General features: G+C 47.4%; 1 protein-coding gene across 1 annotated transcript in view; it reads right to left on the reverse strand.

Moving 5' to 3' along the window:
* LOC138246302 (transmembrane channel-like protein 7) overlaps positions 1-22,019 on the reverse strand; it is a 322,663-nt gene that overhangs the window by 195,663 nt on the left and 104,981 nt on the right. The window contains exon 6 of the mRNA XM_069200782.1: positions 10,779-10,924. Coding sequence (XP_069056883.1) covers positions 10,779-10,924 — 146 coding nt within the window. The remainder of the gene's footprint in view (positions 1-10,778; positions 10,925-22,019) is intronic.

Genomic DNA, 22,019 nt, shown 5'->3' on the forward strand with positions numbered 1-22,019 from the left:
TCCTGGGGAGTGCAAAGCCACAGTCTCTCAAGTCTTTCCAGTGGGTGGTTTGCCCACTGCTCTATCCTGGGGAGTGCAAAGCCACAGTCTCTCAAGTCTTTCCAGTGGGTGGTTTGCCCACTGCTGTATCCTGGGGAGTGCAAAGCCATAGTCTCTCAAGTCTTTCCAGTGGGTGGTTTGCCCACTGCTTTACCCTGGGGAGTTCAAAGCCACAGTCTCTCAAGTGGATAACAGTCTCCACTGTTTCTGGAGGGGGCCTTGTGCCCAGAGTGCTTCATCCTGCCAAGGACTGAAGTAGTGGATGTCATTTTCCACTGGTTCTGGAGGGGGCCTTGTGCCCAGAGTGCTTCATCCTGCCCAGGACTGAGGTAGTGGATGCCTTTCTCCACTAGCTCTGGAGGGGGCTTTGTGCCCAGAGTGCTTCGTCCTGCCAAGGACTGAGGTAGTGGATGCCTTTCCCCACTAGTTCTGGAGGGGGCATTGTGCCCAGAGTGCTTCATCCTGCCAAGGACTGAGGTAGTGGATGCCTTTCTCCACTGGTTCTGGAGGGGGCATTGTGCCCAGAGTGCTTCATCCTGCCGAGGATTGAGGTAGTGGATGCCTTTCTCCAGTGGTTCTGGTTCTGGAGGGGGCCTTGTGCCCAGAGTGCTTCATCCTGCCAAGGACTGAGGTAGTGGATGTGATTCTCCACTGGTTCTGGAGGGGGCCTTGTGCTCAGAGTGCTCCACATGCAGTGTGGCCGGTCCCATTCCTCACCTGGGTGTGTGTGCCACGAGATTGCCTAGGAACAGGTAGCATGATACGCCATGGAGGCAGAGATATACCCCATACTTCTGTGGCTTCGCCTTCCACCTGGAGGTGCAAACAGTGATGGAAGTCATGCCTCATGGAAGCTGGGCAGGGTCCAGGAAGTCTCCTCCAGCCTCGGACGGCTGACCACTGGGGATGGTAGCCATGTCAGCAGTGGTGCCACTGTCCGAGCACGTCGCGGGGCTGGTGGCAGTGCTTGCGGCGGTGTCTGTGGCAGCGGTGCTGGCGGTGGTGCATGTGTCAGCACCTGTTGAGGGACACAGCAGGACATCACCTGCAGCCTCGGACGGCTGCTCACTGGGGAAGATGCTGGGGACTGTTGCTGAGGCTGCAGACGTGCCGGTGCAGGTGGCTGTGCAGGTGGTGGGGCTGGTGGTGGTGCAGGTGGCAGTGCTGGTGGCGGTGCAGGTGGCGGTGCTGGTGGCGGGGCAGGTTGCGGTGTTCGCCACCGTACAGGTTGGTGTAGTCGTGGACAGAAGGGGTGACATTAGTCCCTCAGTCGGTGCCACCATGCCCTGTCCTGACCTGCTCTTCTGCTTTTGTCCCTTGCCCACCTTTGATGGTGCCGCAGGTGTCTTGCCACTGTCCCCTTTTGTTTTGGCGGAGCCCTTGGTGGCTGGTAGGTGCGGCTTCTCCCTCCGGGATGTGGGCACCTTCTTCACCTTGGCAGGTGGTGGAATGTCCTTGCCCTCACTACGTGGCACACTGGCAGCACTGATGGGTGGTGCACTCGATGACCCCGCAGTTGCTGGCACCACTGTGCCTGGGGATTTGGTGGCTGAGGTGCTGGGCTGGGACCTGGAAAGCCTGGCCCTAGGGGAAGGACGGGGTGAGATGAAGGGAAGAGGTCAAAGTTTGCCAGGAAAAGTTTTTTAGACACACTGGGACAGGAAGATGGAGGGGGTTTGGGAGTGGAGGAAGAGGAAGTGGTTGTAGGAGGTGTACGTTTGCTGAATTTGGGTGAAGGTGCATGGGCCGGAGGCTGTTGTGAGGTGGATGGCTGTTGGGTGGGTGTGTGCCTGCGTTTGTGTACTTTGGGAGGAGGGCTCAGAGACACACTGGGAGAGGACACAGGGGATTTGTGAATGGTAGTGGGGTGGTGAGTGCATGTGAGCGGTGTGTGGTGATGGGCGTGCTGGTGATGGAGGTAGTGGCTGAGGATGTAGTGCATGCACGTGTGAGTGGAGATGAGACAGGGAGGGAGGAGGAGGACGTGGAGGAGGGGGACACAGTGGAGGCAGTGGATGTTGCTGTGTCTGCATGGGTATGGTGCTTGTGTGAGTGCTTGTGGGATGTGTGGTGCTTACGTTTGCCATGTCCACTCTTGTGTGTTGATAAGTGTGCATGCTGGTCTGATGGTGTGCACGGGATAGGCTGCGGTACAGGGGATTAGGTCTGGGTGGAGGAAGTTGGAGGGGGCAGGCTGGATACAGGGACAATGGCTGCCATCAGTGCTGAGGCCAGAGCCTGAAATGCTCTCTGTTGGGCCGCCTGGCCAGAATGAATGCCCTCCAGTTATGCATTTGTTTGTTGCAAATGCCTCTCAACACCCTGGATGGCATTCAAAATGATAGATTGCCCAACAGTGAGGGATCTCAGGAGGTCAATAGCCTCCTCACTGAGGGAAGCCGTGCTGACTGGGGCAGGGGCTGAGGTGCCTAAGCGAAGGAGATGCCCACCCTCCTGGGTGAGCAGGCACAGGACAAACGCTGAGGGGCTGCTGGGAGGGTGGTACTGGTAGGGGGGTGGCGGCTGTACCTGTTGATGCGGTGGGCACAGAGGTGCCCGCCACGTCAAGGGAGCTCCCATCAGAGGAGGAGTCGCTGTCACTGGTGTATGCTTCTGTACCCGTCGTGGAGCTCCCCTCGCCCTCCGTCCCACTGGTGGCTTCAGACTCTGTTGATTCACCCTCCAGGGCCAAGTGGGTTGCAGCTCCCTCCTGCTCCGGTGCCACTGCTCCTCCACCAGATGATGCTATTGCACACAAGAACAGGGAGACAAACCAAAAAATGGGGGGAAGACAGAAGAAAAACATGTTCAGTGCATGCAACACCACTACCGTTGGCGGACACAACACACAGGGAGCAGCCCTCTGCACTAAGCCATGCACTAACAGTTCCTAGCAAATTCACATGACCATGAGGTACGAGGCCTAAGCCCAATTGCTGCACACCTGGAAGTCACAGGAGCCTGACTAGGTGTAGATGGCTATTACCACTAGTGGGGTTGGGGTGTCACAGAGCCTGCCTAACAAGGGACCTTGCCTATCAAGTTTGCCCTGGCCTAGGGGAACCCACAGCCCACCCCCCCATCCAGACACCTCGTAATGCGCGCAGAGTCAGCTGAATGAGAGTGTACTCACCCCCTTGTGGCTGCTGTGATGCCCTCAAGTGCCCATCCAACTCCGGATAGGCCACCGCCAGGATCCGGTACATCAGGGGTTCATGGTGCGACGGGCACGCTTCCCAGGTCGGGAGGCCATCCCCAGCTGGGCCTCCGCCGTCTTCTTGCTGCCATCTTTTACGGCAGTGGGTGCTCCATCTATGGTAGACCCCCAGGGTCCGGACGTCCTTGGCGATGGCACGCCAAATACCCTTCTTCTGGTGGGCGCTGACCTAGAGGAAAAGTGAAGTAAAAATGGATGTTTCTAGCCCATACATTTCATCTCACGCATTGCCAAACACCTCCCACACTGGCCCTGCCATACATACACACACAATCCTGGCATGCTGGCCTGTCCCCCTCCCCACCCTCTTCCATCCACGACACTCCATACACTCCATCCACCATGCTCACAGTGTACTCACCTGTTTGTCTGGAGGACCGTACAGTTGCGTGTACTGGGGGAGGACCCCATCCACCAGTTTCTCCAACTCCTCCGAAGTGAAGGCAGGGGCCCTTTCCCCAGACACTGTAGCCATCGTCGCTTCCAGACACAGGTCACAGCAGCACTTGCAGTGTAGATCCTCTCCTGTCAAAGCTCAGGTATCAAGTGAGTGAACAGTAAGAAAATAGCAGTCACGTCCGCGGCGGTGCGTACTGTCACCGGCGGCCTACATCGTCATTGGCTCCAGGGACCCATAGGGTCCAATGTTAACCAATGCTGAATTGCGCTGTGATCTTCGAAAGCCCACTGCGACAGTGTACAACGCCAGCGCAGTTACCTCATTTCCCCCTGTCCCACCTTACAGGTCAGGCAGCCGCCATTTCAGGGGGCCACATGGGATAGATAAAAACTGCATCACACCTATCTAGGCCGGGAATACAGACAGATACCGGCACATTGCGATTTACCAAAGTTTCATCAAATAACACATTGTGATACCTCAGTGTTGGATGACCCTCTGCTCTCTGTCCTCCTCCATAGGGCATGTCTGCGGGGGCAGGTGATGAGATGGCGGCATCCTCCGGTGTACAGACCCCTGGTGGACCTGTCGACAATGGAAGAGAAACACATCATAATCACATACAGACCTAATCGTGCAACAATCATGGAACTGTGTGCCCAGTTGGAGCCAGACCTGATTTCAGCTATCCGCCATCCCACAGGAATCCCCCCTCTAGTGCAGGTTCTGTCTGTACTCCATTTCCTGGCCAGTGGGTCTTTTCAAACAACAGTGGCCATGGCATCAGGGATGTCCCAGCCAATGTTCTCTAACGTGTTGTCCAGAGTGTTATCTGCCCTGCTGAAGCACATGCGCAGCTACATAGTTTTCCCTCAAGTGGAGAATTTGCCCACAGTGAAAGGTGACTTCTATGCCCTGGGACATATCCCCAGCATCATTGGTGCCATTGATGGTACACATGTGGCATTTGTACCCCCCCGCAGGAATGAACAGGTGTACAGAAACCGGAACAGCTACCATTCGATGAATGTGCAGATGGTGTGTTTGGCAGACCACTACATCTCCCATGTGAATGCCAAGTATCCTGGCTCGGTGCATGACGCTTACATTTTGAGGAATAGCAGCATCCCTTATGTGATGGGGCAACTCCTGAGGCACTGTGGGGCATATTTATACTCCGTTTGCGCCGGAATTTGCGTCGTTTTTTTTGACGCAATTCCGACGCAAAACTAACTCCATATTTATACTTTGGCGTTAGACGCGTCTAGCACCAAAGTCCATGGAGTTTGCGTAATTTTTTAGCGTGGACACCTACTTTGCGTTAATGAGATGCAAGGTAGGCGTTCACGTCTAAAAAATCGACTCCGAGGCATTTGCGTCGGATTTATACTCCCGGGCAAAATTCACGCCCGGGAGTGGGCGGGTCAAAAAAAATGACGTACGGCCGCTTTTGCGCCGTTTTTTAGCAGGCGTTAAGGGACCTGTGGGTTCCGAAGGAGCCCAGAGGTGCCCTCCCATGCCCCCAGGGACACCCCCTGTCACCCTTGCCCACCCCAGGAGGACACCCAAGGCTGGAGGGACCCATCCCAGGGACATTAAGGTAAGTTCAGGTAAGTGTTTTTTTTTTTTTTTGTTTTGTTTTTTGTGGCATAGGGGGGCCTGATTTGTGCCCCCCTACATGCCACTATGCCCAATGACCATGCCCAGGGGACAGAAGTCCCCTGGGCATGGCCATTGGGCAAGGGGGCATGACTCCTGTCTTTGCTAAAGTCATTTCTATGGGGGTTGGTAGTCGGAAAAAATTGCGCAAATCGGGTTGAGGCGAAAAAATTGCCTCAACCTGACTTGCCCCATTTCTTGACGCCCAAGCCCCATATCCCCCTACGCCGGCGCTGCCTGGTGTACGTCGTTTTTTTCCACGCACACCAGGCAGAGCCGGCGGCTAACACCGGCTAACGTCATTGATTAAATACGGCGCCCGCATGGCGCTTCAGAATGGCGTTAGCCGGCGCTAATTTTTTTGACGCAAAACTGCGTTAGCGCAGTTTTGCGTCAAAAAGTATAAATATGGCCCTGTGTGTGGCTAATAGGTGAGGCCAAGGTCCCAACACAGTTGACATAGGTGTTTGGGTATGTGGTTGTCCCTAAGGGTTAGTGTGTGTCTAACAGTCATCCCTCGACATTTGCAGGTGACTCTGGTTACCCCAACTTGTCATGGCTACTGACCCCAGTGAGGAATCCCAGGACAAGAGCAGAGGAATGCTACAATGAGGCACATGGGCGTACTAGGAGGATTATAGAACGCACCTTCGGCCTCCTGGAGGCCAGATTCCGGTGTCTCCATCTGACAGGTGACTCCCTATACTGCTCACCGAAGAAGGTGTGCCAGATAATCGTGGCCTGCTGTATGCTGCACAACCTGGCTTTGCGACGCCAGGTGCCTTTTCTGCAGGAGGATGGGCCTGATGCTGGTCTTGTGGCAGCTGTGGAGCCTGTCGACAGTGAAGAAGAGGAGGCAGAAGAAGAAGATGTTGACAACCGAAACAACATCATCATGCAATAATTCCAGTGAGACACAGGTAAGAAGATGTAACTGCTTCCCACATCTCATACTATTGTTGGGGCTAGCAGAAGTCTGTCATTTTCACTCAGTGTATGGACCCTGACTTGTTACTTTGCCTTTCCATTTCACAGATCTGGGTCCCACTTTGTGCCCTCTGCTCTGTTTACTGCTGGCCTACAGCTGTGTTGTATTGGTATGTGAACAAGTACATTGACATTGCTATATTCCAGAGGTTTTGCAATTACACATTTGTGAAAGCACAGACAGACTCCAGATTGTTTTGTGATTGAATTGTGTTTATTTCTGTGCACATGAGTGGAGGGGTGTGTGAAATGGGATGGGGTGATGGTGGAGGAATGTCCATGGCAAAGTTCAGTCTATTTGTTTCACAGGTGCATTGTCCAATGGGGCATAGGAAGTGGAGCAATGGTAGCTTAAGGTGGACAGGGTGACAAAGTGGGACAGAAGGGTGACATTCAGGGGAGTCTTATTTCCTGGCGGGGGTCTTGCCAATGTTCTCTGTCTTGTTCCTGGATCTCAGGGACCGTTTGCAGGGTGGTTCTCCATCTGCAGGTGGTGGGGTGCTGGTGGCCTGTTGTTCCTGTGGCGGTGCCTCCTGCCCACTAGCGCCGGCGGAGGTGGAGGGCTGTTCATCGTCCAGGCTAGTGTCAGGGGCCCGTTGGTGGGCCACTGTGTCCCTCCTGGTGTTGAGAAGGTCTGCCAGCACCCCTGCAATGGTGACCAGGGTGGTGTTGATAGACTTCAAGTCCTCCCTGATCACCAGGTGGTGTTCCTCCTGCAGCCTCTGGGTCTCCTGAAACTTGGCCAGTACCGTGCCCATGGTCTCCTGGGAATGGTGGTAAGCTCTCATGATGTTGGAGAGTGCCTCGTGGAGAGTGGGTTCCCTGGGCCTGTCCTCCCCCTGTCGCACGGCAGTCCTCCCAGCTTCCCTGTTATCCTGTGCCTCTGTCCCCTGAACCGTGTGCCCACTGCCCTCAGGTCCCTGATCGTCCTGTGTTAGTGGGGTTGCCTGGGTTCCCTGTAGTGGTGGACACACTGCTGATTGACGTGTCCTGGGGACAGAGGGATGGGCCCGCTGGGTGGGTGCTCTGGTGGTATTTCCTGAGGGGTGAGGTTCAGTGGTGGTTTGTGACTGTGTCAGGGGAACCGACTGTCCCGAGGTCCCTGATGGGCCGGGCTGGTCATCTTGATCCAGGTGTGCAGAGCTACTGTCGTCACTGTGAGCCTCTTCTGTGGGGGGACTGGATATGTCTGGCACCTCCTGTCCGGTGATGTTGGGCAGGGCTCCTGTTGGGGTGTAAATGCATAGTTATAGTACCTGTGTGTGCCATCTTGTGCAATGGGCCAGTGACCCTCTACTCCTGTGCTTGCATTATTGCTGTGGCCCTGGTGTGATTGGTGATTTTGGGGCATGAGTGAGTCTCTCTACTGGACATGCTTTGGTGACAGGTGTCCATGCATTGGTGTTTCATGCAGGGATTGATTTTGGGATGTGTGGGTTGTGTTAGTGGGGTATCTGTGGGTTGTTGGGGTGATGGGTGTGAGGGTGAGGGTGGGAGTATGTGATGGCATGCAGGCAGGGTGGGGGGGATAAAGTAGTAAAAATTTGCCTTACCAGAGTCCAGTCCTCCTGCTACTCCTGCGAGGCCCTCAAGATGCATGATCGCCAAAACTTGCTCCTCCCATGTTGTTAGTTGTGGGGGAGGAGGTGGGGGTCCACCGCCAGTCCTCTGTACAGCAATATGGTGTCTGGATACCACAGAACGTACCTTCCCCCGTAGGTCGTTCTACCTCTTCCTGATGTCATCCCGTGTTCTTGGATGCTGTCCCACTGCATTGACCCTGTCGACAATTCTGCACCATAGCTCCATCTTCCTTGCAATGGATGTCTGCTGCACCTGTGATCCGAATAGCTGTGGCTCTACCGGACAATTTCCTCCGCCATGACCCTGAGCTCCTCCTCAGAGAACCTGGGGTGTTTTTGAGGTGCCATGATGTGGTGTGGGTGATGTGTGAGGTGGTGTCTGTTTTGATGTGTGAGGGGATGTGTTGGTGTGTGTTGTTTGTGGTGCATGGATGTTGTATGTGTGATGGTGTTGTGTGTCTGTGGATGCTGGTGTTGTGTTAGGTAGTCTCTCTCTCTGGCCTTCTTTCTGAATTTTGGTTGTAAGAGTTTGTGGATGATGTGTGTGTGTGTTTTATATTGGATTGGGTGTGTGGGTGTGGTGTGTGTATGTGTATCAGGTGTGTGTATTTTGAATTGTCCAAAGTGGTTGTGTATTGTAAATGTGTGTGTATTTTGAGCGCGGCGTGTGTACCTCCAATGGAATACCGCGGTTGAAAGACCGCTACGTTGATTCGTGGGTCGTGATAGTGTGGGCGTATTCCTGTTGGCATAACGGTGTATGTTTTGGTATCGCCAGTTTATCACTGACCTTTGGTGTGGCGGACTTGTGTGGGTGTCTGTATTGTGGCAGATTCCGTGCTGTGAGTCGTAATACCTGTAGCGGAATTCCACTGCCGCAACGGTATGTTGGAGATCTTCTGCACGGCGGAAAGCGGGATTTACCGCCAGGGTTGTAATAAGGGCCATAGTGTCCAGTGCTACCTTTAGGAATTTAGGGGTCTCGGGCAAGGCATAATTGGGAGGCCCATGTTCAGAGGAATTTTGAGTTTTATTAACCATTGCCTGCTAATTAATGTCCACGTGATGCTACAAAATACTGAAGGATATGTTAAACTTTCAGAAATAGGGCCACACAAAAACATCTAAAGTGTGTCTTGTCCGGAGCCCCACAAATCCTTAAGAAAACACTGGGTACATAGAGTCAGAGGTAAAGGTAGGCAGAGAGAGGGAGACAGGTATAGATAGAGATAGAGAAATAATATCTGTGAAATAGATAGACAGTTCACCTTCTCATGGCTCTCTTCAAAAGATGGAGCTGTGGGCAATTTCTCATTTTTCCCATGCCTTAAAACGAACCTGTGGCGACCAAGGTTTATAGTGGAATATTTCCATCGAGGAGGGGTTCAGGTGACATCATAAAACATGAGGGCGTAGGCTAAGGGATTTGTAAATGTCACCAGACCCTCAAGATGGCGTTATTGGACCATATTACACGTAACCCTTAATGTATTTTTTTATTACGTTATTTTGGTGTAAGTAATTTGTGAAAGCTGTTTCCTTCACAGCACAGCTAATGATGTGCACTGATTGGACTTAGAATGTTTAGGTTTTGTGTACCCTCCGTTCATTTATAAACACGGTGTTGCGGTTCTGTGGGTGCAGTATTTTATTTGCTGCATGCTTTATAATTTGCAGATGTCGCAAACAATGTTTCTAGCTAAAATGTGTAATAAAGATACTACCAGAGAGTGTGGACCAGAATTTGCATTTTCCTGTTGCATAATTTAGATGAAATTGTCACATAATTTGGTTCTCTACGGTGCACAATCCTAGTAGCTAGAATAGTGATAAAGCTATACAGAAAAGTTTGGAGGCTGTGATTGTGATTATGAAATGCACATTTCAGTAGCAGCCATTAATTATTTGTCATACTTCACGTTTCCCTGTGATATATGGGATTTTATACCACTTCAGTTTTTGCAGTAAAAGCAAAGTTTGGAGTTTTATAACATAAAGTGCCCCTTATGCACAGTACAGTATAGAGGAACAAACATTACTTACAGAACTAGCATTGGTGATCCTTGGGGAGGATCGGTTTAGTACATTTCCTTACCATTCCAGAGCCTTTCAGAGCCAGAATAGCGGTGAAGTAGGAGGCCCTTCAATTTTAAATTTAAGAAGACAGGGATATCCTCATGGTTTGTGTGATTTATGTAAACACCAATGGCACACTTCCCAATAAGCGTGTTTTAGTGCTATTGATGGCTTAAAGCTATGTTTTGCAGATGAAGGGTGTCCTTGCTGCGAAGGTGTTGTTGGCTGACTCGGATCACCACATTCTGAGCAACTTAGTTATGTTTTCTGAAAACAGACCTTTACACATACCACATGCTAGCTTATGGCTTTCTTAAACTAGCAATGATTGAAAAAGTATTCCGTGCAAGCACACTGTCGCTATTTTTCAGACGTGGCGCATGTCAGAGATTAACAGTGGCTCGCAGAGTTCAAGAGGTTCCTTTAAAAGGAAAACTACTGGTCTGTATAATATGCTTTTGCATGGAATAACTCTTTCCGATGGCATTGTTTTATGCAATAAAAGATTCTTTGCAGACTCTATCAGGAAGGCCATCCTCACCTGAACCGTGCTGATTATGCCAAGTTTATTTGCTTCTATGCCTTTACTTTTTGGAGTAAAATGGAAGACTAAAGGTTGATGACGAAGAGCATCAGAGTTGATGTGGTGAGAGTTTGACCAGTTAATAAAAAAAAAAATGCCAAATTCATTGATGTACCATTGACACTCATACATATGAATCTTTCGTCAAAACACATACACCTTCACCAAATACTACCCACCCTCTTAACATCACATAAGCCCAACTCAGCATTACATGTTTGAGGATCTTCTTACCTGGCCACAATCCATGCCAGACTCAGGAGGAAATAGAAGAGCGTGGTTATGAGATATGCCAGAGGAATGTTGTAGGAAAAGTCCATCAGTTTCACAGCTGTGCTTTTATAGAACCCATAAAACATGTACGTAAGCTCCATGAAGCCCTGCAAAGGGGATAATGAAAGGGGAACATTGAGAGGACAGGAGTGGCATGTAACTGTGTGTGTGTGCTTGTGTGTGTGTGACAGAGGGAGGGAGAGAGAGCGAAAGAAAGAGAGAGACAATGATTTAAGTCTTTAAAATGTACATAAGACTTCTCGAAGTCCATTCACAACACTGGATCCAACACATATTTACTTTGCTGGCACTAACTTCACTACACACTCAACTAGCACACATACCATCAAAAGTGTCAAATTCATAAAGATCTTACTTACCTGATATTAGATCTCCAAAGTAGGCATCTGTTATAGATTTACATACTTTGAATAATTCCTTGTCGCCATACTGGGAATTGTCAGTATCATTTAACACAGTAGCCTATAAACCTCAATCCTTCCTTTTCAGGTCCAAACTATGAGGGGAAAGACAATAGGCTTGATGACGCGGAAATGAAGGTTTTACATTTATTAGCGCATAAACGTGGTGCTGCAATAATCAAGTGTGACTTTAATCGAAATAATAAAGATTGTACGGGGACAAATGTGCCCTCAGAGTAGTTTGCCAACATTTATAAGCGTGCTTTATATATCGTGATGTATTAGAATTGTACGAATCTGACATAACCGTAAACGTGTGCTATGATTTGCTTGTTTGAAATGTTTTAGCTTAGCATAACTTTAGTGGAGGCTTCGGCCTAGTTGCCTGGTCTCACGGTTTAGATGCTCGTGTTTTTCTAATGTGCTAATAAACGTGTATTTCTGCTTGAAGCTGTACTTTTCCACTGAGATCGTTCACATGCTTATCTATAAGGTTTCGTGCCAGCCTGGCATCTTCTTCTTTGCTCCAAGGTCAATCTGCAGGTGCGGACAATGGAAGCTCTGAAAGTGAGTTAATTGGTATAATATGTTGCAACTTACGTACCCGTCTCCAAGGATAATGTATGCCTAGGTAGAAGCTTGAGAACTGTTGTTTTTGATTGGACAATTTGAAGCCAACCTATGAACCCTCCAATGGAAGACCCTACTGGATTTGAACTGTTGTCTATTTAAACCAGGTGCACAAGAAGAAAGCAGCCTTTTGCACCCTTTACAGCCATTACCCGCCTTTAGCCATTTTGCAGGACATTGCAGCCATTATGGCCCATCTTGCCGACTTCGTCATTTTGCCATCTTCTACGATGCCAATTGATGTCCGATGCAATTTTGAATGAGACTTTGATGCTTTCTCTAATCGAGAGAAAGAGACTTTAAATAATTCTTGCCCTAGAGACTTTAACTTTGAACTGTCCCTTTGCATGAAGTAGTAGTTTATCTTGCCGCCGTGAGGCAATTGCCCTGTCCACTTTGCCCCTTTGCCCCGTCCCATGCTGATCGGAAAACCGGTACCTGTGAGACGAAGACTTCCTTGAATGCTGATTGTAATTGGTAAATATGAAAGGAAATTGTACAATTGCATTGTGTTTCTTTTGGGTAACCAACTGCTGATTTTGATAAGAGCCCTAGCTAGGAGTTTTCTAAATTAATGTTACTAAATTGTTTTTGCATGAAGTCCCACATGCAGATGCTAATTCGAGGTTAGATGAGGAATCATTGGTGCACGATGCAATTTGAGACCTTGTTATGCTGACTAATGTATTCAATTAGCTCATTACAGATTATAGTTTTAGTGGTTTGCGTTGCTATTATCGAATGCATTGTTATTCAAATACTGCATAGATTGCATCTTTTCCGCCGTTATGGACAGCTATTAATGTTCATTTACATATATCAATTGGTGTTGAGACACATCTATATTGTGCTAGCTTTGTTAATATAGGGAAATAAATTCATTAACTTTGAATAAACTGGTGTGGTTATTCATGGCCGAAAGGTCATGGTTCGCCGAAATGTATTCTGGATTAATTGTTAAGTGTTATGTTGATCAGGGTATTGCTTATGTTCGTTATTGATTATTGATTAGATTAAATTGATTGATCTCGGGTGAAGAGAGTCTCACTTAGTCAAAAGATTCATCGACCCGAAGAGCGTCCAAACACAGGTAAATTATTAGTATTGAACGCTCTATCAGGCTCCACCAGAGGAGACCATTTTCAGATTCTGTAGGACATGGTCTGCTGGCGGTACAACCTTCTTTCCAGGAAGGAAGGTGGGTTACATGTAAATCTATGAAAGAACTTAACTTTTGAGGCCATTAGATCTTTCACATATTCATTTTTTGAAGTGAACAGAAGTCAGATATGTTGGGGGCGTGGCTCACCTTATTGAAACAGGTTCTTTAGCACCGCCTGACCCTTCTTTACCTGTATACTGAAGTCCATGTCCAAGCAAAAGTGTTTCAGAAATGTGTGAGCTTTGATCAGGTCACCATTTTATAGATATTGTGCAGGCATTCTCCGGTGTGCAGAGCTACTACTATTATCTTCTCCCTTGTTCAAAGAGCTATAGATCTCTCCTGTAAATATTTTCTTGCCTTGGATTAGCAAAAAAGAGACGCATGATGTCCTCCAGCTGTAAACACTTAAAGCAATTTTATACACAATGAGGAAGATTGTAACCAGGAGTGGGCGAAAGTTGCAGAATTTGAATCCACAGAATTCCACGGAGTTACATAAAAACTCTATGAGATTCTGCGGAGTTCTGCCAAGAGGCAGAAAAGATGCAGCTTGCACTGCAATTTAGCGCTGGTAGCGTGACCCGTGCTGAAAATAAGCACAAATGACACCATGGGTTGTGCAAGAGTACGCAGCCATCCGAGTTGATTTTACTGCCATTTGAGTAGAAAAGCTACTTGAGCAACAGCAAAGTCTACTCAAATGGCAGTCTTCTGACAGCTACCGCTCTAGGGGACAACAAATCTCGCTTGCAGGCTTGTATTTTCTAGAGCCTCGCAGGAGAAAATTCCACCAGGCTGCGATTGGCAGAATTTGGCAAGAACTCTGCATTAAAGAGTAATGCAGAGTGACCAAAATGCCACCAATTCCTTGGGCAGAAAGAAATTGTAACTTAAAGAAAACACTTTTTGAAAAAATTGCATTGGCAATACTGATTATTTTATCTCTTGTAAGGCAGATGGGTAATGATTGCCAGGAAAGTGTTTCACCAAGTGGTACTGAGTGACATCAAAAACAGAACAAAGATGAAGCTCAAGTTGTCCTTGATATAACCCAAGATCCCGCACTCAAAATATTTTGTTATTCATATTTTTAAGTGGAGTAGCCAAAGAACTGTCTGTGTACACCTAAAACAAGCACACAATGATCAATTAGATACAGGAATACACTGATAATAAGGTTGATCATGACTGCTAAGCATGGAGCGAGAGCAGCTACTCCCATGGCTACTCCCAGGGTGTCCAAGTAAGAAAACAGATTCCAATAAAGCTTGAAAATGTATGCTCACATACCACTCTTCAAAAAACCTATTGTCAAGGGTCCATCATGTAAGTTTTCTTTGACTCTGTGCTTCCTAATGATATAAGATGTTCAACCCAGCCAACACGTTTGTTAAGGTCACATAAGCCGAAGCCTTTATCAAGGCTAGGGAAACTACATGCATGTAATTCAATACGTCTTCTGTTGCATAAAGTTATAAGCTCATTGCATTCAGTGACTGTGATCACTAAGAGTGCAGGCAGTCTTGTAGTACTCAAAGCATCCATTACAGTGTTCCATCACCTAATTGAGATTGATACTTAAGAATAAATAATGGTAGAGACAGTATCATGCTTCATTCCTTGCAGTGGGACCTAGATGAATGTCATATGCGACAGGCAGAGACAGTGACCTTAACCCACTTATAGTAAATATATCAGTGTGACAATATTAGTCTAGTATCATGCCTTGATATTATATTGTCATGTAAATACAAAATGTTTTACCCTTATCTCTACTAGAGTATTATCTTCCAAAGTGTGTGCAACCCATACTATATAATGCAAAAAAATTGATCTGTACAAATAAGGCTCACATAAGTAGTCTGAGAGGTAATGTACTGTAAAAGTATGCCCATTAAAAGTTGTCAATTGGTCCTATTTGTGTGAAGAAAGTAAGCCAATCTGGTAATTTAGCAGCATCGTTGTGCATAATCGTAAGTATAACACATAGGACAAACTTGCTGCCAAGAGGCAACGTTAGTGTTAGTATTGCTTGAGAAACTATGTGCACAAGTGTTGTAGTTTATCATAAGTAATTATTTGTTATAAGATATATGTTCCCTAATTCCCTGTCCCTCTCATTTTGTACACACCTTCCCATATGTTTTCCAAGTGTACCATTCCATTCCTCCCTCATTTTCCATTGTCTTCCCAGTTGGTTCCTACCAGCATTCCCTTACTGTTGCTGTGACATTTAACAGCTACGAGGAGAAACACTCGCTATTGGTAGTGAGTGGAGGCCATTGTTAATCCTTCTGGTCAATAAATGACTTCATATAAACCTTAACGGAGTTAAGTATTATTTATAATAACTATCATGAACCAACGTTATGGAATTTTGCCCATCTATGATATTATGTTATGTATTGCCCCCCTCCCCAAAACAATCTGTCCCTACTTCCAAATTCCACATCAAAGAGAAGTAATGGGACAGCCATATATAATGTGGCCTCTACCTGTCACAAAAAACTCACCTCCTACCATGCACTCCCACCACCCTCTGTGATTTCTTCGCTTTCCTACTCCATCCCAATAATGCTCTCTGCAGAGAGTGGCCTAAAAGTCCATGCAGTAGGATCTCGGAGCTCCCAGACCCCTCAGGGCTTTGAAGCCTCTAAATTCTGATTTGGCCCGGCATCAACCCTACTGAGGGCTGGGCTTTAATATCCTATGTCAGGTAAGGCGGAAAATGGAACCCTTCTCCCCCCAGGAGGCATTGGGTGCAAAACAGGCACACTTGTACCAGTGGACTCAGCTGCCAACAAAATGGCAGCCACCAGCAGTGATACTCTGACTGCTGAGTGTCAGGGTGCTCTGTAGCGGCAGGTGCAAAATAGCAAGCCTGGGGGCCTGGCACATTGGGGTGGGTGATTGGGGGCTGACGATCATCCTCTTCCTTTCCTGCAACTGCACAGAAGAGACGAGCGTCAGCCCGGCGGGAGAGGGACCCACAGTAACGGGACTGTCGCTGGCCAGTGACTGCAGAGGAAAAGACGTGCCAGCAGAGGTGCCTCGAGTGGGGGATCGGAGCTGCGGCAGCTTGAGAGAAGTTGTGCACTGCTGGTGCAGCAAGAAGTAGAGAAAGGGATGTGGTGAGTAAGAAATGTGGAGCAGAAGCCTGATAACTGAGGAAGGGCCTCACCAGTTGAGAAGCGAGAGAGAAGAACAAAGGGAAGCGAATGACACACAGAGGCAGCAAGGAAGAGATAGCAGGGGCACAACGGGACGCCACCTAATGGCACAGGTAGCGGGAAATACTTCAGAGAACTCAGGGTGAGAACGCCTCATGAACATATGCAAGCCTAGGGAGAAGCCCTGAGGCACTTACTGAGGTTCAGCACAGAAGGTAAAAACACCTTTAGGTGTAATAATAGCCTGTTTTCCGTCATGAAGGAAAACACAGTGCCCATTTATGCTGCTTCCATCCCCCCAGCATTGCAGACACAGGAACATGTTAATCTGTCTAAAGGAGGGCCTTGTGGGCTAGAGGCCTTGCTGTAAACAATCAGGCAGTGGAGGGGACCTTGCTCCACAAAGCAACCACAGTGGCACACTTGCAACAAATCAAAATCACTAAGGCCTGAAAGAAAGGGCAAAGTACTCAATGGGGGGGAATATGGCCAGACAATGGTACGAACCCGGAATCCAAGAGAAGCCCCTGTTGGCAGATCAACCAGCGGCTACGGGAGAGAAGACTTAGTAAGGGCTGAGGAGGACAGAACGTTGGCAGCACACACAGCAACCATCCTGGGGTTGGGTTCCTGAGAGATGACCATAGGAAACTGACTGACACGGTAAAGGAATTATAGGACTAATTGCGCAGCACCTTGCCTCGAGTTAGTGATCTTATCAGGAAGTGCACTGACATGGGAAAGGAGCTGAAACAGCTGGCGACCAGATTGGAGGACCCCAAAGGCAGATACCACTGGTATAATGTCAGAATAGTGGGGTTACTGGAGAAATCAGAGGAACAGAATATTGAACTTTTTGTGGAGGAATGGCTGGACAAAACGGTTCTATAAGGTAAACCCTCCTGATTGTTTTCAGGTTGATCATGTACACAGGGTCCTGAGGTTTCTAATGAGGATAGGAGCTAACTCACACCCGATCACAGTGTGGCTAATGAACTTTCATGATAGGGACATTCTCCTTCAAATCGCTAGAAAATATGGCCATTGGTTAATAGATGGACATGAAATACACCTATACCCAGACCATACGAATGTAGTGCACATTCAACAAGGAGCCTTCATTACTTTCCAGAAGGTGCTGAGACAACTGGCACTGAAATATTTTCTCCTCTTCCCAATGAAACTGAGAGTGAGGCATGAGGGGAAAATCTGCTTCCTTTTTACGAACACACAGGATACCTGGTCTTGGCTTGAAGATCGAGGCCTTTGGTTGGGATCCCCACCCAGGGTGGAAGGAGAGGAGGTTTGGAAAGCTATGTAAAAGAAATGAAGAAACATCAAAGGGATAGTGGAAAATAAAAACAATTTTCCCTCTGCTACCAAGGCACAGATAAAAGCCGCTCAGGCATAAACTGTCAAAGAACTGAACAATACACCAACACATCCACCACCAACAGGTGGAGATCTCACACTCCAGAGGGAGAAGACAGCAGCTCGGAGCAAACAGACAGAGAAGGAGCACGAGGAGGACCAGATGCCTGTGGTGACACCTATGACGTCAGATCAACTGGCATAACGGGGTTCATGTTGAAAACAGGGTCTAGGAAGAAGAGATAGGCCTGGGGCCACGTGGGGTCAGGGTGAGGACCATGCTTTACTCCGCATATCAGACACTATCCAAAGGTTGACACTGCAGCACGAACAGCCTCATACAAAAGGTGGATAGTGTGTTTTGTAATGTCTTGGATTGGGAAATACACATCGTCAATAGGGGGGGGAGATAGTTTTAAAATCACCTAATGGTAAGTTAGGGTGGGGGTTTATTTTGGGGGAAGTTCATGACAAGACGACACACCTGCAACTCAAGGAGTTCCTTTATTGGGTTCCAGAAGGAGAGCGAGATCTTATGGGAGGATATTCGAATATTTCCACCATGACATACCAATAAAATTAAAAGAAGTGTGGTAAGAAGGGCCCTTATTAGAGACAAACCTGACGTGGTATACCTACAAGAGATGCATTTAACAGACGGGCAGCACAGTAGCATGGGGAGGGCGAGGTACAGACTGGCGAGTTATGCACAATACATCTCAGGCTCATGAGGGATCCTGATTAGGAAAACGCTTCTATTTCACACGAAATGTACTTGGACAGATGTAAATGGATGTTAGATTGCAATCCTGTGTGAACATGAGGGAGAGGATATCCTGTTAGCTAACGTGTACGCCTCCGGGCTTCCAAATGGAAACACTGTGAAAAATGGGTGGTATACTGATTGAGGCTGGGCCAGAATTGGTGTTGCTGGGTGGAAACTTCAACCTGGTCCTGGACACAACAATGGACAGGATGAGTACAAAGGGGGAAAGGGAAGTCACTAGAGGGAAATTGGAGGGTTTCATACAGGCAATGGGGCTACATGATGTATGGAGAATGCACCACCCAAAGGAAAGAGGGTGTTGTGTAGCCATTTTAGTTATAGCTCCATGCATGTTATTTTTAGCACACTAGGCCTGCTGCTGTGCACTTTAACCTAGATATAATTTATTCAGCTTCATTTATTATTTTAACAATAGCCACTTTTGCGGTCTTGTTTTATTCCTCTAAATCTAGCTGTTTTCACCTAGGCCAACACTACATTCTCAAACAAGACATTCATGTTCACTCTGTGCTTCTTTCAAGAGTACAGTAAGATGGGTTGCCGGTGAACGTGGTTAAACTTTTGTCTCTGGTATTCATAGAAGAACACACATCTTTACTTAGGGATATTTTCTCAGAACATCAGCAGTATTATTATAAAACACTTCCTTGTCCCTTACACGTTAGAAGGAGATTCCAGTCAGCGAACCACAACTGTATGCTGATTGCTGAACGCTTCGCTACAGCTGCTTATGCAGACTTTAGGCCTTTGCTCAGGTATGGGGGATGATGTCTTCCCAGGGGAACCTGAAGGGCAGAACTAGAGCTTAACATTCTGTGCTCTGTTATATTCTCGGTAGGAATTAGTCTATTGACTCTAGTGACAATATGGTAGCATTGTTGATATGCTTCACTCTCCTTGTCACAATTCGAATTCTGTCATGTTGTATCATCCTAGTTATTGCAGCACACGCTTTGTTATCTAAGATACAGTCACTTAATTAAAACCTTATTGAAACATATACTGCCTTTGTTTGTCATTGTGTATGTGAGACCAATGTAACTGAGAGAAACAGATGAGACCTGAGTTACCACGATTTCCTTGAGGAGTCAATTATGTTGTGCGCTCGGCTGCCCATTCATCTCTACTCTTGGGTAGAGATGAGGCGCTGCTAGTTAGCTGGAGCAAAACCCGGATTAGGGTGACACGTGTCACATGTAGTGGGTTCAGAGTCAGTCTCCCACGCTGCAGGTGATTCTGCCGCTCAGAATCCAGTAGTCTCATTAGAATAATGAGAGCCCACATGTCAAGGGTATTCGTCCTACTCTGGGGCTCATAATAGGCGCTTGTGGATAGATTATCTTTTGTCCACAGGTGATGCGTATTCCAGGTTTAGCAAGGCGGACAATCTAGCGAGGGGTCTCAGAGACCACTTGCCCCTGAAAGTAACACTTACTATCAGAGTGCCAAAACCCAAGGGATCATGGAAGATAAAAATATGGCGCCTTGCTAATAAGCTGGAACTTAAACATCTAAACAAAGTAACTAAATACTACTTTGAGGAAAATAGGAACTCAGTGAAGAGTTCAGTGACCTTTTGGGAATGTATAAAGCCACTATTAGAGGTATTTTCATCACTGGGGAGATAGGAGATAGACAAGAGAGACGTGTCAGACTAGCCACCCTGGAAAAAAGAATTGATTCAGACAGAGAGGGAATATGCAGAGAGTCAAACCTCCTTCCAGAAAGTGGCCATGGACCTTAAAAGGGCATAGTACCAGATAGTAGCCAAACACAAAGCGAGGACATCCTACCTGGTAAAACAAACAAATGTATTAAGGGGGGAATAAAACAGGTAAAGTTCTAGTATGGCTCGGGAGTAAAGAAAGAGAGAGTATGACTGTTAAAGAAGCAACGTCATACTTAGGGGACATAGAGAAAGGAGGTGACAAAACAGCAGAAGAATTTGCCAGATACCAGGAAACCTTCTACAAATCTCAATTGCAAACCCCTGATGATGACGTGATAGAGTTTATACAGGATTGCCCCACAGGAAGACTGGAGGGTGACCAAAGGGCAAACCTATAAATGGATATCACAAAGGAGGAAGTATCCTCTGCAGAGTCAAATGCAATCTGAGAAGGCTTCGGGGCAGAAGGGACTCCCGATTGAGTTGTTTAAGACACTGAAAAAGTGGATGAAGGCTCCACTATATGCGGCATATATATCAGCATTTCAGGAGGGGTTACTGACTGAGGACATGCAAATAGTCATAGGTATACTGATTCCAAAGGCAGGCAAACCCCCGACAGAAGGAATTCCTAAAGGCCCATATCACTTCTAAACGCAAATGTCCAGATACTGGCTAAACTTTAAGCGAATAGATTGAAGGGGGTGATACAGCAGTTAATTCACAAGGACCAAAACAGGTTTATTCTGAACCGCTCAGCTAAGTTGAACTTAAGGAGACTTCATAATAACTAGCCAATAGCACAGGACTCACCTGCAGGGAAAGTGATTGATTCTCTAGACGCAAATAAGGCATTCATCTCAGTTGAATGGACCTACATCTGAGGGGTTATGACAAAAATATGATTTGGCACCAGACATATTAGATGGGTTTGACTGTTATGTGATCGGCCTAAGGCAAGAGTAAGGGTTAATGGCCACACGTCCAGGGCCTTTAATATACACAAGGGCACACAACAGGGATGCCCGCTGTCACCAATGCTGTTTTCATTGGCTATAGAAGCCCTGGCAGCATGGATGCGCGTCAATGCACAGGTGTGTGGATGGCCTGGAGCGGGGGAGACATCAGATGCATCTCACTGTATGCAGATGATATTTTATTATACCTGACCAATGCCACACAATCGCTGGAAAAACTCAGAGAGATCTGTGTTTTCAGGATATACTCATGGTTTGCCATAAACTGGGGCAAATCACTGCTGTTCCCGATAGTGGGAAATCATCGGAGGGCATACCTCCCCTACCGCTCATGGTGGAGACATCTCACTTTAAATATCTAGCACTTTGGATAACTTAAGACCAGGGAGCTTTCTATAACGTTAATTTCGAACCTCTAATTAAGAGATTGGAGCAAGATATGAGACACTGGCACACACTGCCGCTCTCGCGGTTAGGTAACGTGGCAATGTTCAAGATGGTTGCGCTTCCGAAGTTTTTGTATATAATCCAAAACAGCCCCTATAAGATAGATTTTTTAGTAAGATAGATATATTGATGCACACTCTCTCTGGGTGGGGAAACAACCTAGGATAGCTGTGAGACCACTTCAAAGAGCAAAATATGAGGTGGGTATAGCCATCCCAAACGTAAGGAAATACCACGAGGCCGCCCAAGTAAGTGTGGTAACCAGCTGGGCACATGCGCAATGGGAAGACCCGGCTTTTAAGAGGGATAGGGCAGCAATGGAACCACACAGTTACCTACATGCATTGAGAGTGTGGAACGCAACAGATTATTCACTCTACCAAAAATACCTGACAAAACTGGCATGCATGGCCGTGAAACAAGACATTGCACTCAAGTCTTGTTGCCACTGGCATCTCCCTTACCCACTGGGAATGGGTGACAGGAATGGAATTCTGTAAAATCATGGAAAGGGAAGTATATAATGGGCGAGATTACATGGAAAATTTTGAGAAAATATGGGGA

This window comes from Pleurodeles waltl, chromosome 7 (genome assembly GCF_031143425.1).
Source record: "Pleurodeles waltl isolate 20211129_DDA chromosome 7, aPleWal1.hap1.20221129, whole genome shotgun sequence".
In the NCBI taxonomy this organism is placed as follows: Eukaryota; Metazoa; Chordata; class Amphibia; order Caudata; family Salamandridae; genus Pleurodeles; species Pleurodeles waltl.